We start from the raw sequence: 16,025 nt of genomic DNA on the forward strand, positions 1-16,025 counted from the left end.
CGACCCAAAACCTATGGGATGCAACAAAAGCAGTTCTAAGAGGGAAGTTTATAGCAATACAGTCCTACCTTAAGAAACAAGAAATATCTCAAATAAACAACCTAACCTTACACCTAAAGCAATTAGAGAAGAAGAATAAAAAAAACCCCAAAGATAGCAGAAAGAAAGAAATCATAAAGGTCAGATCAGTAATAAATGAAAAAGGAAGGAAACAATAGCAAAGATCAATAAAACTAAAAGCTGGTTCTTTGAGAAGATAAACAAAATTGATACACCTTTAGCTAGACTCATCAAGTAAAAAAGGGAGAAGACTCAAATCAATAGAAATGGAAATGAAAAAGGAGGAGTAACAACTGACACTGCAGAAATACAAAGGATCATGAGAGATTACTGCAAGCAACTATATGCCAATAAAATGGACAACCTGGAAGAAATGGACAAATTCTTAGAAAAGCACAACCTTCTGAGACTGAACCAGGAAGAAACAGAAAATATAAACAGGCCAATCACAAGCACTGAAATTGAGACTGTGATTAAAAATCTTCCAACAAACAAAAGCCCAGGACCAGATGGCTTCACAGGCGAATTCTATCAAACATTTAGAGAAGAGCTAACACCTATCCTTCTCAAACTCTTCCAAAATATAGCAGAGGGAGGAACACCCCCAAAGTCATTCTACAAGGTCACCATCACCGTGATACCAAAACCAGACAAGGATGTCACAATGAAAGAAAACTACAGGCCAATATCACTGATAAACAAAGCTGCAAAAATCCTCAACAAAATACTAGCAAACAGAATCCAACAGCACGTTAAAAGGATCATACCCCATGTTCAAGTGGGATTTATCCCAAGAATGCAAGGATTCTTCAATATACACAAATCAATCAATGTGATACACCATATTAACAAATTGAAGAATAAAAACCATATGATCATCTCAGTAGATGCAGAAAAACCTTTCGACAAAATTCAACACCCATTTATGATAAAACCCTCCAGAAAATAGGCATAGAGGGAACTTACCTGAACATAATAAAGGCCATATATGACAGACCCACAGCCAACATCATCCTCAATGGTGAAAACTGAAACCATTTCCACTAAGATCAGGAGCAAGACAAGCTTGCCCACTCCCACCACTAATATTCAACATTGTTTTGGAAGTTTTAGCCACAGCAATCAGAGAAAAAAAAGGAATCCAAATCGGAAAAGAAGAAGTAAATCTGTCACTGTTTGTTGATGACACGATACTACACATAGAGAATCCTAAAGATGCTACCAGAAAACTACTAGAGCTAATCAATGAATCTGGTAAAGTAGCAGGATACAAAATTAATGCACAGAAATCTTTTGCCTTCCTATATGCTAATGATGAAAAATATGAAAGAGAAATTAAGGAAACACTCCCATTTACCATTGCAACAAAAAGAATAAAATGCCTAGGAATAAACCTACCTAGGGAGACAAAAGACCTCTATGCAGAAAACTATAAGACACTGATGAAAGAAATTAAAAATGATACAAACAGATGGAGAGATATACCATGTTCTTGGATTGGAAGAAACAACATTGTGAAAATGACTGTACTACCCAAAGCAATCTGCAGATTCAGTGCAATCCCTATCAAACTACTACTGGCATTTTTCACAGAACTAAAACAAAAAAATTCACAATTTGTGTGGGAACACAAAATACCTCAAATAGCCAAAGCAATCTTGAGAAAGAAAAACGGAGCTGGAGGAATCAGGCTCCCTGACTGCAGACTATGCTACAAAGCTACAGTAATCAAGACAGTATTGTATTGGCACAGAAACAGAAATATAGATCAATGGAACAGGATAGAAAGCCCAGAGATAAACCCGTGCACATATGGTCACCTTATTTTTGATAAAGGAGGCAAGAATATACAATGGAGAAATGACAGTCTCTTCAATAAGTGGTGCTGGGAAAACTGGACAGCTACATATAAAAGAATGAAATTAGAACACTCCCTAACACCATACACAAAAAAAACCTCAAAATGGATAGAGACCTAAATGTAAGGCCTGACACTATAAAACTCTAAGAGGAAAACATAGGCATAACACTCTATGACATAAATCACAGCAAGATGCTTTTTGACCCATCTCCTAGAGAAACGGAAATAAAAACAAAAACAAACAAATGGGACCTAATGAAACTTAAAAGCTTTTGCACAGCAAAGGAAACCATAAACAACATGAAAAGACAAACCTCAGAATGCGAGAAAATATTTGCAAATGAAGCAAGTGACAAAGGACTGATCTCCAAATATACAAGCAGCTCATGCAGCTCAATATCAAAAAAACAAACAACCCAATCCAAACATGGGCAGAGGACCTAAATAGACATTTCTCCAAAGAAGATACACAGATTGCTAACAAACGCATGAAAGATTGCTCAATATCACTAATCATTAGAGAAATACAAATCAAAACTACAATGAGGTATCACCTCACACCAGTCAGAATGGCCATCATCAAAAAATCTACCAAGAATAAATGCTGGAGAGAGTGTGGAGAAAAGGGAACCCTCTTGCACTGTTGGTGGGAATGTAAATTGATACAGCCACTATGGAGAACAGTATGGAGATTCCTTAAAAAACTAAAAATAGAACTACCATATGGCCCAGCAATCCCACTACTGGGCATATACACTGAGAAAAAACCATTAATTCAAAAAGAGTCATGTACCAAAATGTTCATTGGAGCTCTATTTACAATAGCCAGGACATGGAAGCAAGCTAAGTGTCCATTGACAGATGAATGGATAAAGAAGATGTGGCACATATATACAATGGATTATTACTCAGCTATAAAATGAAACGAAATTGAGTTATTTGTAGTGAGGTGGATGGACCTAGAGTCTGTCATACAAAGAGAAGTAAGTCAGAAAGAGAAAACAAATACCATATTCTATAACATATATATATCGAACATTAAAAAAAATGGTTATGAAGAACCTAGGGGCAGGATGGGAATAAAGACGCAGACCTACTAGAGAATGGACTTGAGGACACAGAGAGGGAGAAGGGTAAGCTGGGACAAAGTGAGAGAGTGGCATGGACATATATACACTACCAAATGTAAAATCGATAGCTAGTGGGAAGCAGCTGCATAGCACAGGGAGATCAGCTCGGTGCTTTGTGACCACCTAGAGGGGTGGGATAGGGAGGGTGGGAGGGAGGGAGACGCAAGAGGGAAGAGATATGGGGATATATGTATATGTATAGCTGATTCACTTTGTTATAAAGCAGAAACAAAGACACCATTGTAAAGCAATTTTACTCCAATAAAGATGTTAAAAAAATAATAATTTTATGGTGTTAATGTCAGTTTCCTTCTGGTAATGTAGTACAATTATTTGAGATGTTGCCATCAGCAGATGATAGGTGATGGGTACAGGGTCCTCTGTGCAGTATTTTTGCCACTTCTTGTAAGCAGTCTTCTGCTTATACCTCATTGGGCAGAATCAGGTTACATGACCACTTCTGGCTGTAAGGAAGTCATAAAGGGAAGGAAGTACACTGTTAATGAGAACTGAAATAAGTTGGGGTGTGGTAAACAAGGAAGAATGGGAGTCTGCTACACACCCTCACATCACACACAGAGGATAGATTAAAAATATAAAGACAAAACCTTTTAAAGGCAATATAAGAGATTATCTTTAACATCAAAGTAGCTAAGATTTCTTAAAGATGCAGAAATTACAACCCACAAAGTTGGATAAACTTTGATTTCACTGATACATTTGCCTATGTTAAAAATTTAAACCTCTGTATGCCAAAATATACTATAAACAAGGTTAAATGATAAGCTACACACTGGGAGAAGATATTTGCTATACATACAAGCCATAGTAATTAATATGCAGGATGTATAAAGAACTCATAAAATAATTCTTTAAAGTTAACCTAATAGACAAACAGGTAACGCACAGAAACTCCAACAGGAAATAAGCACATGAAAAGATGCTTAACCTCCCTAGTATTCAAATTTAAATACCCCTAATATAACATTTCACAGCCTTCACACTGGCAAAAGTTAAAAAGTCTTGTCGTACCAAATATTGGTGAGGATCCTGAGAAACAGGAACTCTCATATGTCACAGGTGGGAGTGTAAATTGGTAAAACCACTTTGGAGAGTAAGTTGTTCCTTCTATATTAAAAGAAGCATATAGTATGACCAAGAAATTTTACTTCTGGATTGTCAGCCCTGGAGAAATGCTCTCATATGGTCAATGGAGACAGACATAAGGAAAAACACCCTGTACCCATTGTAACAACTAAAAAATGGAAACATCCTAACTGTTCATCAATGGAGTTGTAGATTTTTTTAAGTTGTTTATCATGCAACAGACTACTAGAGAGCAGTTGAAACAGCCTAACTAAATCTAGCTGTATCAGCATGGATGACTCTCAAATTCCTATTGATTAGGGAAAAGGCACATTGAAAAGGCTTCATTAATATCATATCATATTATATATTATTCATTCATATCATATAATATTCATTAATATGATACCATTCAGGAAAAAATACCACATTTATTGTAGGTACATGTGTATGTAATCCATGTACAAAAACATACATCTATACCATCTTCTTTTGGAGGTAACTTTGGAGAAAGGAAGGCAGGGAGTGTGTTCACTATGGAACGTAAGATGTGTCTGTATCATTTATTTAAATGGAGCTGCAGAGTCATACCAAGGGGCTCCCGCTGTGAAAATCTGGAGCAGTTTGAGCATCAAAATAAAAAGTGATAGTAATAAACTAAACCCACTGGAAAAAAAAAGAATTCACGAATCCATACGGGTATAAACAATGATGTCAACTAATAAACATAAGGAATGATGGAGTTAGAAAATCGCTATTTGGCAGACAACATAATAATAGTTATTTCAGGCAAGAGCCATCAATAGTTGTTAAAATAGTGGATGAAAGTTTGATGAGTAACAGGAGATCAATAGAGTATCAAAGTATCTGGTTTTTAGTATAATATTTGGATATGATAATAAGTGAAAGAATTAGGAATATTTACCCTGAGAAGAGAAGATGAGGGGATATAACAGTTGTTTTTGAATATGTCTTTAAAATGCTGCCATGCGTGGTCTCAAGGAAAGAAAGAAATTGCAAGAATTCCTATTTTGGCTCAATAAAGGAAGGATTTCTTAGCCTGCAACAAGTAAATAAATAGAAGAATATTCAGTTATTCCCAGATTCTAGGAATTTAACATTCATTTTTCTAGGATGGTATCATTCTATTATTATGAGATTTAGGACTCTAAATAAATATTTTATGATTCTAAGATTCTATCTTTCTTTTATCCTGATTCCAGGATTCAAAGATTTCACGATTTTGGTACAATTCCTGTTTCTGTAGTCATACCAGCCATAGCAAAAGCACTGAGGTATTTGACTCCAGTCATTACCTAGCTTCAGAACTGGAAATCCAAAACCACCAGACTCTCTCAGCCAACCCTAATGACTGGGATCAACTCTCTCTGGTTGTGTTCCTGAAGACAGAGGGAAGGCTTCCAATACTTCACTATAATGTGTACTATTTCTGGTAGGCTATTGGTAGATATCCTTTGACATATTAGAACGTTCTAGCTTGCTAAGGGTTTTTAAAAATTAATTAATGGGTGTCAACTTCTATCATGTTTTTCAAAATACTACATCTATTTGAGATGGTTGTGTGATGTTTCTCTTTAATCTAGAAGCGTTTAGTATTATATCTACAGATTTTGTTATTAAAACGTGTTCATTCTTGGGATTAAACACTAATATTGAAATTTTAGTAATTTTATGTAGAATTTTGAATTGTTTGCTGTCACTTCAGTTAGGATTTTTACAGCTATGATTGGCCTATAATTTTTTCTTCCTCATATTATCCTTGTCTATCTTGGTACAATGATTATATTGGCTTTCTAAACTGGGATGGGAAGTTCTCCCTTTTTTTTTCTGTTTTATGGAATAATTTACATAGCATAGGGATTGTTTTATGAAAGTTTTGTGAGAATCACCTGTAAGGGCAGTGTATCAGGTATTTTATTTTGTCTTGTTTCGTTTTCCTTTGTGGGTAGATTTTTAACTACTGATTCAACTTATTGAACTATTCAAGCTTTCTATTCCTTCTAAAATCAGTTTTAGTAAGATATATATTTTTCCTAAGAAAACTTTCTATTTCCCCTGGGTGGGTTAGTTGTATTGCTGCATAAAAAATTACCCTAAAACTTCAACACAGTCCCAGTCAAAATCCCAGCAAACTATTTTGTGGCTATCAATAAACTGATTCTAAAGTTTGTATGGCAAGACAAAGACCCAGAATAGTTGCCACAATATTGAAAAAGGAAGAACAAAGATAGAGGATTGACACTACCTGACTGCAAGACTTAACTGTAAAGCTACAGTAATCAAGACAGCATAGTATTGGCAAAATAAGAGACAAATAGATCAATGGAACACAATAGAGATCCCCAAAATAGCCCAGGTAGGTATAGTTAACTGATCTTTGACAAAGGAACAAAGGCAATACAATGGAGAAAAGATCGTCTTTTCAACAAATGGTGCTGGAACAACTGGACATCTACACACAAAAAAATGAATATAGACACAAACTTTACACCCTTCACAAAAATTAACTCAAAATGGATCATAGACCTACATGCAAAACCATAAAACTCCTTGAAAATAGCATAGGAGGACACGAAATAAAGAATTGATACGATGGACTTCATTAAATTAAATACATCTGCTTTTCAAATGACACTGTCAAGAGAATGAGAAGATAAGACACAGACCCGGAGAAAATATTTACAAAAGGCATATCTGAAAAAGGACTGTTATCCAAAATGTACAAAGAACTCTTAACAATCAAAAATAAGAAAATGAACGACCTGATTAAAAAATAGGCAGAAGATCTGAGCAAACAGCTCCCCAGAGCAGATGTATAGTTGGCAAATAAGCATATAGAAAGATGTTCCACATCATATCCCATTAGGGAAATGCAAATTAAGACAATGAAATACTACTGCACACCTATTAGAAAGGCCATAATCCAGAACATTGACATCATCAAGTGCTGACAAGGATGTGGAGCTACAGGAACTCTCATTCATTGCTGGTGGAAATGCAAATTGGTACAGTCACTGTGGAAGACAGGCAATTTCTTACAAAACTAAATATACTCTTGTATGATGCAGTAATCATGCTGCTTTGTATTTACTCAAATGAGTTGAAAATGTAGGTCCATTCAAAAACTTGCACATAAATGTTTATAGCAGTTTTATTTATACTTGCCAAGATTTGGAAACAACCATGATATTCTTCAGTAGGTGTATGGATAAATGAACTGCAGTATGTCCAAACAATGAAATATTATTTAGTGCTAAAAAGAAATGAGATACCAAGCCATGAAAAGACATGGAGGAACCTTAAATGCATATTACTAAGTGAAAGAAGCTAATCTGAAAAGGCTGCATACTGAATGATTCCAACTACATGATATTTTGAAAAAGGCAAACCATGGAGACAGTAAAAAGTTCAGTGATTGCCAGGAGCAGGGGGGCAGGGAGGGATGAATCTGCCCAACACAGAGGATTTTTAAGGCAGTGGAACTATTCTGTAGATACTATAATGGTGGATACATGTTATTAAACATTTGTCAAAATCCATAGACTGGAAAACACCAAGAGTGAACCCTAATGCAGACTCTGAACTTTGAGTGTTGATATGTCAATGTAGGCTTATCGGTCGTAATAAATGTACTGCTCTGGTGCAGGATGTTGATAGTTGGGGAGACTGTGTGGTGATGGGGAGTGGAGTATATGAGAGCTGAGTGTATTTTATCCTCAATTTTGCTGTGAACCTAATAGGGCTCTAAGAAATAAAGTATATTTAAAATAAATACATAAGTACATAAAGTATATTTAAAAATTTAAGTTACCCTTAAACTTAGCACTTTAAATAACCATCAATATTTATTACTTCACATAATTTTTATGCGTCAGGAATGACTAGTTGGGTGCTTCTGCTTCAGGGTGTCTCACGTGAAGCTGCAGTCACGATGTCAGCCAGGGTTGCTGCCGTTTGAAGGTTCACTGGAGCTGGAGGATCCACTTCTAATTTGGACCACTCGCATGGCTGATAGCAGGAGGCCTCAGTTCCTCACGATTTGCAGCCGAGCTTGCCTGAGTATCCTCCCAGAATGGTGGCTGGCTTCCCCGGCGTGGGTATCCAAGGGAGAGCAAGACGAAGCCACAACGTCTTTTCTGACCTGGCCTCGAAACTCACACACCATCATTTTCACAATATCCTATTGGTTGCTCGGGTTAGCGCTAGGCAGTGTGGGAGCGGACTACACAGAGCTACGCCCTCCAGGAGGTCAAGATTATTGTGCGCCATCCTGGAGGCGCCTACCACACAAGGTTTTTCAAATTTATCAGCAGACAGTAATTCTTAGTATTTGCCGATGAGTCTTTAAATCTCTGCTATATCTACAATTGTCCCTCCTGCTATCCTAAAATTGTTGATGTGTGACTTTTGCTTACTTGTGTGTTTTTGTTTCTGGATGAATCTGTCAAAGGTTTGTCTATTTTAAAGAAGCAACTTTTGAACTTGTTGACATTCTCTAACATGTTTTTTTTTTAATTTAATTACCTTGCATTTTCTTTTTTTTTTTCCTCTTCTACTTTCTTTATGTTTGCTCTGGATGGTCTCTAACTTCCTGAATCTGTTCAGTAGAGTATTTTTAATCTTTCTTCGTTTCTAAAGTATGTATTTAGGTGATTAATTTCCCTGCGAATATTGTTTTTAGCTGCATCCCATAAACTTTGATGTATAATGTTTCATTTTCTTTCAGCACTGAATATTTTCTGGTATCCATTATAATTTCTTTTTAAACCCATGAATTATTTAGAAGTATTTTTTTTGCTTAATTTCTAAACATGTGGAGGTTTGTGATTATCTGGTGTTACTGGTTCCTAATATCATTGCACCGTCATCAGAAGAAGTGATTTGTAGGAGTCTTTGGTACTTGTTTATGTTTGTTTTGCAGCCTACTATATGGTCAATTTGTATATATTCCATTTAAATTTGAAAAGAATGTGTATTCTCTAATTGTTGGATGCAGGGTCCATTAGATCAAGCTTATTAATTGTTTAAATCTTCTACATTCCTAACAATATTTTATGTTTGTTTTACCAGTTACTTAGATGTGTTTTTTTTAAATCTCTCTTTTTGATGGTAATAATGGACTTGTGCATTTTTTCTTAAAATTCTAGCAAGTTTTGCTGTATATATTTTGAAGCTATATTGTTAGATACAAACTATGTCATATATTTCTGGTGAATTGTTTCTTCTATTTTTATGTGATGACCGTTCATTTTTATCCCCAATTATGATTTTTGTTTTAAGATCAATTTGTCTGATATTAATATAATGGTATCAGCTTTCTTTTGGTTAGTATTTGCCTGCCACACATTTTCCGTCACTTTTTATCCATATTTATGTGTCATTATGTTCTAAATATGTTTCCTGCATACAGTGTACAGTTGCGTTTTGTTTTGTGTTTTTCTCCAGTCTGACATTCTCTTTTAACTGGAAAGTTTTGATCATTGACGTTTACCTCAATCACTAATATATTTGGAAATATTCCTACCACCTTGTATTCTATTTTCTATTTGCTATGTGTTTTCTTTGCTTATTTTTATGCTTTTTCTGGCCTTAATAAGGTTTTCTATATCTGCTTTTCTTTCCTTCCATGTGCGTTTTTAAGTTAATAAACATTTTAGGTTAATAAGTTAATCAATAACTCTTCTCCTCACAAACAAATAAGGACTTTGGAATACTTTAACTCTGATTACTCTCTCCCATCTTACATGTATCTTAGTTCCACACTATCTTCATGTTCCTCAAATTGGTTCAATCATGGCCAGATCCACATGCTCAAATGGCTAAAAGACTGAAACAGAGACCCCAGAGCAATGGTTCAAAGAAGAGAAAAGTGTGTGTCTTTCTCACATAACAGTGCAGAAGCAGGCAGGTGGTCCAAGGCTGCTGGGAGAGCTCAGTGCTAGGAGGTCATCCAAGATAGGTTTCCTCTATCTTGTTCTCTATCCTCCCATACTCAGGGGTGAATCCTGGCACCTGAATGTTCTTATCCACCATGTCATAGGCACTGTAACCCCCAGATGATAATTCACCTCTACTGTGTGGAGTCTTCCATAGACATCATCAGAATCTTGCAGCCTCTTCTGATTTTCTCTGTTTGAGTCAGCCTTAGGCAGGCAGCCTCCCCCAGTGATGGCAAAGATGGTCACTAACAACAGTAGCCTCATGGTCTCGCGTGTAGCAATTCAGTAGAAAAGAGAGTGGCTCTTTACAGGTAGTTTCAGCTAAAGTCTAGGATTTCCTCCAATTGGTCCAATGTGGACCACATGTCAATCAGTAAACTAGTCACTTTGGCCAGCGTGTTGCAGTGACTGGCAAACAGGTGTGGGTCACATAGTCACATCTGGAAGTGGACTGAGTAGGTTAACCCCACCCAAATCATATGGACTGAAATTAGAAAAGGAGCAGTCTCCAAAATCAAATAATGAGGTGTTATCATCAGAATTGATGCTAAGCAAGCCACATAAGAGATAACCATTAGACTTGACTATCCCATTGAGCCATTGTATGGTTGAAGAAGGTTGTACGATTGAACGTGTTTAGAAAATCCAAATGTGGGAGGTGATATTGATGGTGAAGTTGCCTGGAGCACTCTTACTTACACTTCTGCTAGGAGAGTTCCTACTCATCTGTTGTTAGTCATTCATTCAGCACCTTGTGAATGAACCTCTCTTATGCTGACCATACTATTTGCTAATTATTTATTTATGTATCTATCTCCCAGTTCTTTCATAATGCACCCCTGTAATTGAGGGCTCCCCCAGAGCTAGAATTCATCTGTGTTCCACAGTGCCCAAGGCACAGAGTGGGCGTCTAAATTAAGGAAGGGTAAAATCTCAATGACTCTTAATGACCTCCAACTCCAATTGCTAGTCCATTTTTTTAACCTTTGGAAATAATTATTGGAAAGACAGAAGCCAAATCCCAGGGAGTTCTGCAGAATTGGGGAGAGGAAGGGTGAAATCAGATTATTTTGTTTATAGAAATGTATCTCCTCATGACTGAAAACAGTGCCAGGCATCATTTTATTTGTGGAACTCAAATCAAATCACCAAGAGGCCAAGACCCAAGTAGGAGGAAGTTCAGCAGACAATTGACTAATTAGAGCTGTCTTCTCATCCTGTTTGATTCTAAGGTTTAAAAGAAAAGCTGTATTTTGCAATCAATTCCCAATCTAAACACATAAATGACTTTTCCCCCCATAAATACCAATGCCCCCAGCTTAACTGAGGCTGAAAACTCTGTCTGTATTGGAGAGAAACAGAGCTGTAGGCCAGTGAATGTAGCTAGGGGTAGGGAGTGGAAAACAGTGCAAGGAGATACCAAAAGGAGATACTCAGAAGAACAAGAGGTCTTCCTGGAAAAGGTGTCCAAGTGCCTGGCCTGCTTGGGAAGCTCCACCTATGGGTTTCCCAGGGTGGGTCCTGTGAGTACTAATAGCTACCATTTATTGAGCCATTAGTATATTCCAGATATTGTGGTAAGCACTTTTAGTGATTATCTCATTTTAATTCTCAGAACAACCTTGTGAGTTTAGAGCTGGCACCCCCATTCAAAGATGAAACTAAAGGTCAGAAAGTTGCAGTGATGTGCCCATGGCCATGAGCTAAGGCATGCAAAAGCCAGGATTTGAATCCTCTGGGATCTGATTTGACTCATAGCTTCTGCTCTGAGTCCTTAGCTATCTTCACAAAACCACTTTGAGGTAGCTATTATTTCCTCCATTCTATAGGTGAGGAGACTGAAGTTCAGGGATGACCCAACTTTTCCAAGTGACACAGGTAGGAAGTATCAGAGCCAAAGCAGGAACATCTGACCCCAAAATTTTTCTGCCTCCCAGGTAGAAGAAAAGCAAAGGCTAGGGGTCAGGAATACGGCAGAAAGCCACTGCATGTCAGGCCTACCCTTTCCCAGGACACGATCTCGCTGTTTCCCACCCTCCGTGACCTCCCCACTTAGGCCCCTTTCAAGAATTTACTTCTCACTCTCTCCCCTCCAGTGTGGCCCCTGGGCTGAACAGGGATTGGATGGTTCTTGGGAAGCTGTAAGACATCCCTTCCCCCAAGGGTCCCCTAGGAAGGGAACAGCTAAGGTACCATCAGTCTGCAGGTTCCTCTTCCCACATGTGAGCAAGGTCTGTGGATAAGACTGACAAGTGCTTGGATCAGAAGCCAGCCAAAGGGTTCAAATCCAGGCCAGAGACTTTGGCCAATAACAGGAACTTCCTTTTTAAAAAACCTATATTCTGGGACAGACATTTCACTAGGGGTTTCCTCCGTATTTTTAAACTGAATCCCCCCCACCCTTCCCACATGTTTGACCCTATTTCACAGAAGAGGAGCCTGAGGCTCCCAGTTGGGAAGCAACCAGTGTAAGGACAGCAAGTCATAAGGAGCCTGGTACTTGAACCTACCTAGGCCCCAGATTCTGTTGTTGCCTAGGAACTGAAGAGGGAGGAGCTGCCAGATCAGAGGGAGGAGGGAAAAGAGAGAGGGCGAGTTCCCAGCAGCGCGCGCTGACGACAGCAGGTGATTTTTTTTTTCTGCATCGCGCTATCTCTCAGCATCTTTCCTGGATTTTTCCCCCCCTCTACTGACCGGCAGAAAAGGGTGGGGCCGCTTCCCCGCAGCAGAGACAGCAGCGGCGGCGGCGGCGGCTGCAGCATCATTGGGAGCATTGGTGGCGGCAGCAATGCTCGGTCTCCTCGAGAGGTGATCTCCTCTGAGCCCTGCTAGGTGGCCGACTGCGACTGGACGCCGGCGGGAAGGAGAAGATAGAGCTTTGTCCGCGGCCCCTGCGGCCACACTGCCCGGTCCTTCCTCTGCGCCATGGCTTAAGCCTGCAGTCACCTCGCCTCGCGTTGCCTTGCTTGGCAGGGGTCTGAGCGCCGCAGCAGCCGCAGGGAGGGGCGCGTCCCAGACGCCCTCGCCTGGGGACCCGGGACGCGGTGTCTCACGCTGCGCAGCCCACAGCAGACCGCGCTCCCGAGACCTGTGCGGCGGCTCCCGGAGGCGTTTACAGCCGGGCATCGAGGGACTTTACGGACTTTCTCAGTGATAGCTCTGCCCACCCAACCTTCCCGGGTGCTCTCTGAGGTAGGAGGGGGCGGTAGCTCAGGCCACCAAGGAAAACACGGTGAGAACCAGATTGGCCGGACGAGGGCCGGGGGGCTGAGGAAGATTAGGGACTTGCTTTAGAATCGAGCAAGAAGAGGGAGGACTAGCTCTGAGGCGAGCACTATGGCGTGGCCGTGCATCACGCGCGCCTGCTGCATCGCCCGCTTCTGGAACCAGCTGGACAAGGCAGACATCGCCGTGCCGCTGGTTTTCACCAAGTACTCGGAGGCCACCGAGCACCCGGGCGCCCAGCCGCCGCACCAGCAGCCGGCGCAGCCTGCACAGCAGGCGCCCGCGCCCCCCTCGGCGCGCGCGGTCGCCATAGAAACGCAGCCAGCCCAAGGCGAAGGGGATGTGGTTGCCCGGGCAACAGGGCCGGCGCCGGGGCCTAGCGGCGAACGCGAGGTTGGGGCCACCTCTGGCCGGAGCGGCCCGGGACCGGGCTCTGGCTCCGGCTCCACCTCCAGCGCGGGCCCCGCGGACTCGGTGATGCGGCAGGACTACCGCGCCTGGAAGGTGCAGCGGCCGGAGCCGAGCTGCCGGCCGCGCAGCGAGTACCAGCCTTCGGACGCGCCCTTTGAGCGCGAGACCCAGTACCAGAAGGACTTCCGCGCCTGGCCGCTGCCGCGACGCGGAGACCACCCGTGGATTCCCAAGCCAATGCATATCCCCACCTCCTCCCAGGCGGCGGCGCCTGTGCTCGGGGCGCCTCAGCGCCGGCCGCAGAGCCAGGAGCGCTGGCCGGTGCAGGCCGCCGCCGAGGCCCAGGAGCAGGAGGCGGCCCCTGGAGGAGCAGGTGGCCTTGCGGCTGGAAGGGCGACCAGTGAGGAAGAGCGCGACACACGCAAGAAGCCTGGGCCCGCCTGGATGGTGCGTCGCGCCGAGGGGCTGGGGCACGAGCAAGCGCTGCTGCCCGCAGCCCAGGCCCAGGTCCAGGCCACGGGCCCCGAGGGGGGCAAGGGGCGTGCGGCGGCCGACGCCCTCAACAGGCAAATCCGCGAGGAGGTGGCGAGTGCGGTGAGCAGCTCTTACAGGTGAGACGCAGCCCGTAGCTCAGGCCGTGGGGCTGGTCATCCTTACCCTTTCCCACAGATTCTCTGCGTCGCAGGCCTCCCTGTCAGCCTCCCCCTCCAGCCCAGAACACACCCCCTCCCCTCCCCAGCCCTGGCCGACTGCTCTTTGGCTCTTTCTTTTGTGAAAGCTGTTAGTATTATCCATCTCATCTTGCCAAAGTCTTTCACTTAACCACTTCAGCCATCTTTTCCCCATCTCTGCCCCAGCCCGAGTCCCTGCCTGCCCAACAGAGACCTTTGCAGTTTCTTCACTGGCTGTGCTTCCATTCTGCCCCACCCAACTCACTGGCTGCATTAGCCTGGATGCTGCCCCTTGCTGGCTCAGCTGCCACCCAAGGGCCTCCGTGCCTTCCAGCATGGCCAATCCTCCCCAAAGAAGAGTGATCTCTCCCCCTTCCCCTCCTCCGTAGCTCGGTTCACTTGGCCCTTCATTCTTACCCCCTCTGTCTCAATCCCTGGGAGACCACCAAGCACCACACCCTTTTCTAGATTCCCTGCCGGTCCCTTATAGAGCACCCTCCTCTTTCAGCCACTTATGCTGAAAGCAGATTCCTTAAACCTCTAGCTGTGACTCACTGGGCAAGTTTCTTAACATTTCTTGGCCTAGGGTTCTTATCTGTAAGACGTGATGGATAATAGATTCTTCTCTTAGATTGTTTGCTCATGTATTGATTTAATATTAAATACTCAACATATTTTTGAGCACCTACTATATGCTAAGCACTATGCTAGACATTTTGAAGATTAAATGAGATGATTCAGGAGGAGAATTATGCCTGGCACGTGGTAGGTAATTAGTACATCTTGGTTCCATTCCAGCCTTCTACGTGATGCCTCATTACTTTGATTTCCACTTCCCAGACACTTCCAGCCTTCTCCCCTATTGATGCGTCTCCTTTCCTTTCATGTTTGCCAAATGTGGTTCTCATTCTGTTACCACCAAGAACCCCCTCTTCAGCACATTTAAATTCCCTTTAAATGAATGCCTTCAACAAGAGCATATTTATTCATTCATTCTCTTTCTCCCTCTCTCTTTTTCTAGAATTCTCCCTCTGCTGCAGCCTCAGTCCTTCCAGTCTGCTTTCTCACCCTTCATTCATTTAATAAGTATTTCTGAATGCTAAGCTTTCAGTCCTGCCCTTATGTTTCAAATGGAAACAATTAGCTAGCAGATCACTGTTGACTCTGAATATGTGGCATTGGGTTTGGGATCTCTGGGGAAGAAGATGTACACGATGAGTAATTGAGCTAGAGGTGTTCAAAATGTGGCTTATGGGGTCCTTCATCAATGCCACAGCCAGTTGCCTCCTTCCTGCAGGAGGGTGTGGACAGGAGGACTGCAGAGTTAGTGTCTTTTGCCAGGACCGTATATATAGCCTCATCAGACTGATGTCCTTCTCCATTAGATATGACAAACACTCCCTCTTATGCTGAGGAAGAATAGCATTGATAGACATCCTCTCTTGTTAAGGCAAAATCTGCCCCCCACTCAGGTATTACCTCTGGAAAGCATTTCCCAATGAAACGGGGCAGTGAATCAATTGGCCCCTATTCCTTCTTCCTGAATTCCACCTCCCACCTGGCATTTGTCTCTTGGTGTCTTGTTATCATGACCACACTGGTCCCCCAGGAATACACCACT

At 41.9% G+C, this 16,025-nt stretch overlaps 1 protein-coding gene across 1 annotated transcript in view; it reads left to right on the top strand.

Annotated features, from left to right (window-relative positions):
- The first annotated feature begins 13,433 nt into the window (after positions 1–13,433).
- Positions 13,434–16,025, top strand: part of MAP6 (microtubule associated protein 6) — an 88,608-nt gene continuing 86,016 nt past the window's right edge. Inside the window, exon 1 of the mRNA XM_065883073.1 lies at positions 13,434–14,344. Coding sequence (XP_065739145.1) covers positions 13,434–14,344 — 911 coding nt within the window. The remainder of the gene's footprint in view (positions 14,345–16,025) is intronic.

The sequence above is a fragment of the Phocoena phocoena genome, chromosome 8 (genome assembly GCF_963924675.1).
Source record: "Phocoena phocoena chromosome 8, mPhoPho1.1, whole genome shotgun sequence".
NCBI classification, from domain to species: domain Eukaryota; kingdom Metazoa; phylum Chordata; class Mammalia; order Artiodactyla; family Phocoenidae; genus Phocoena; species Phocoena phocoena.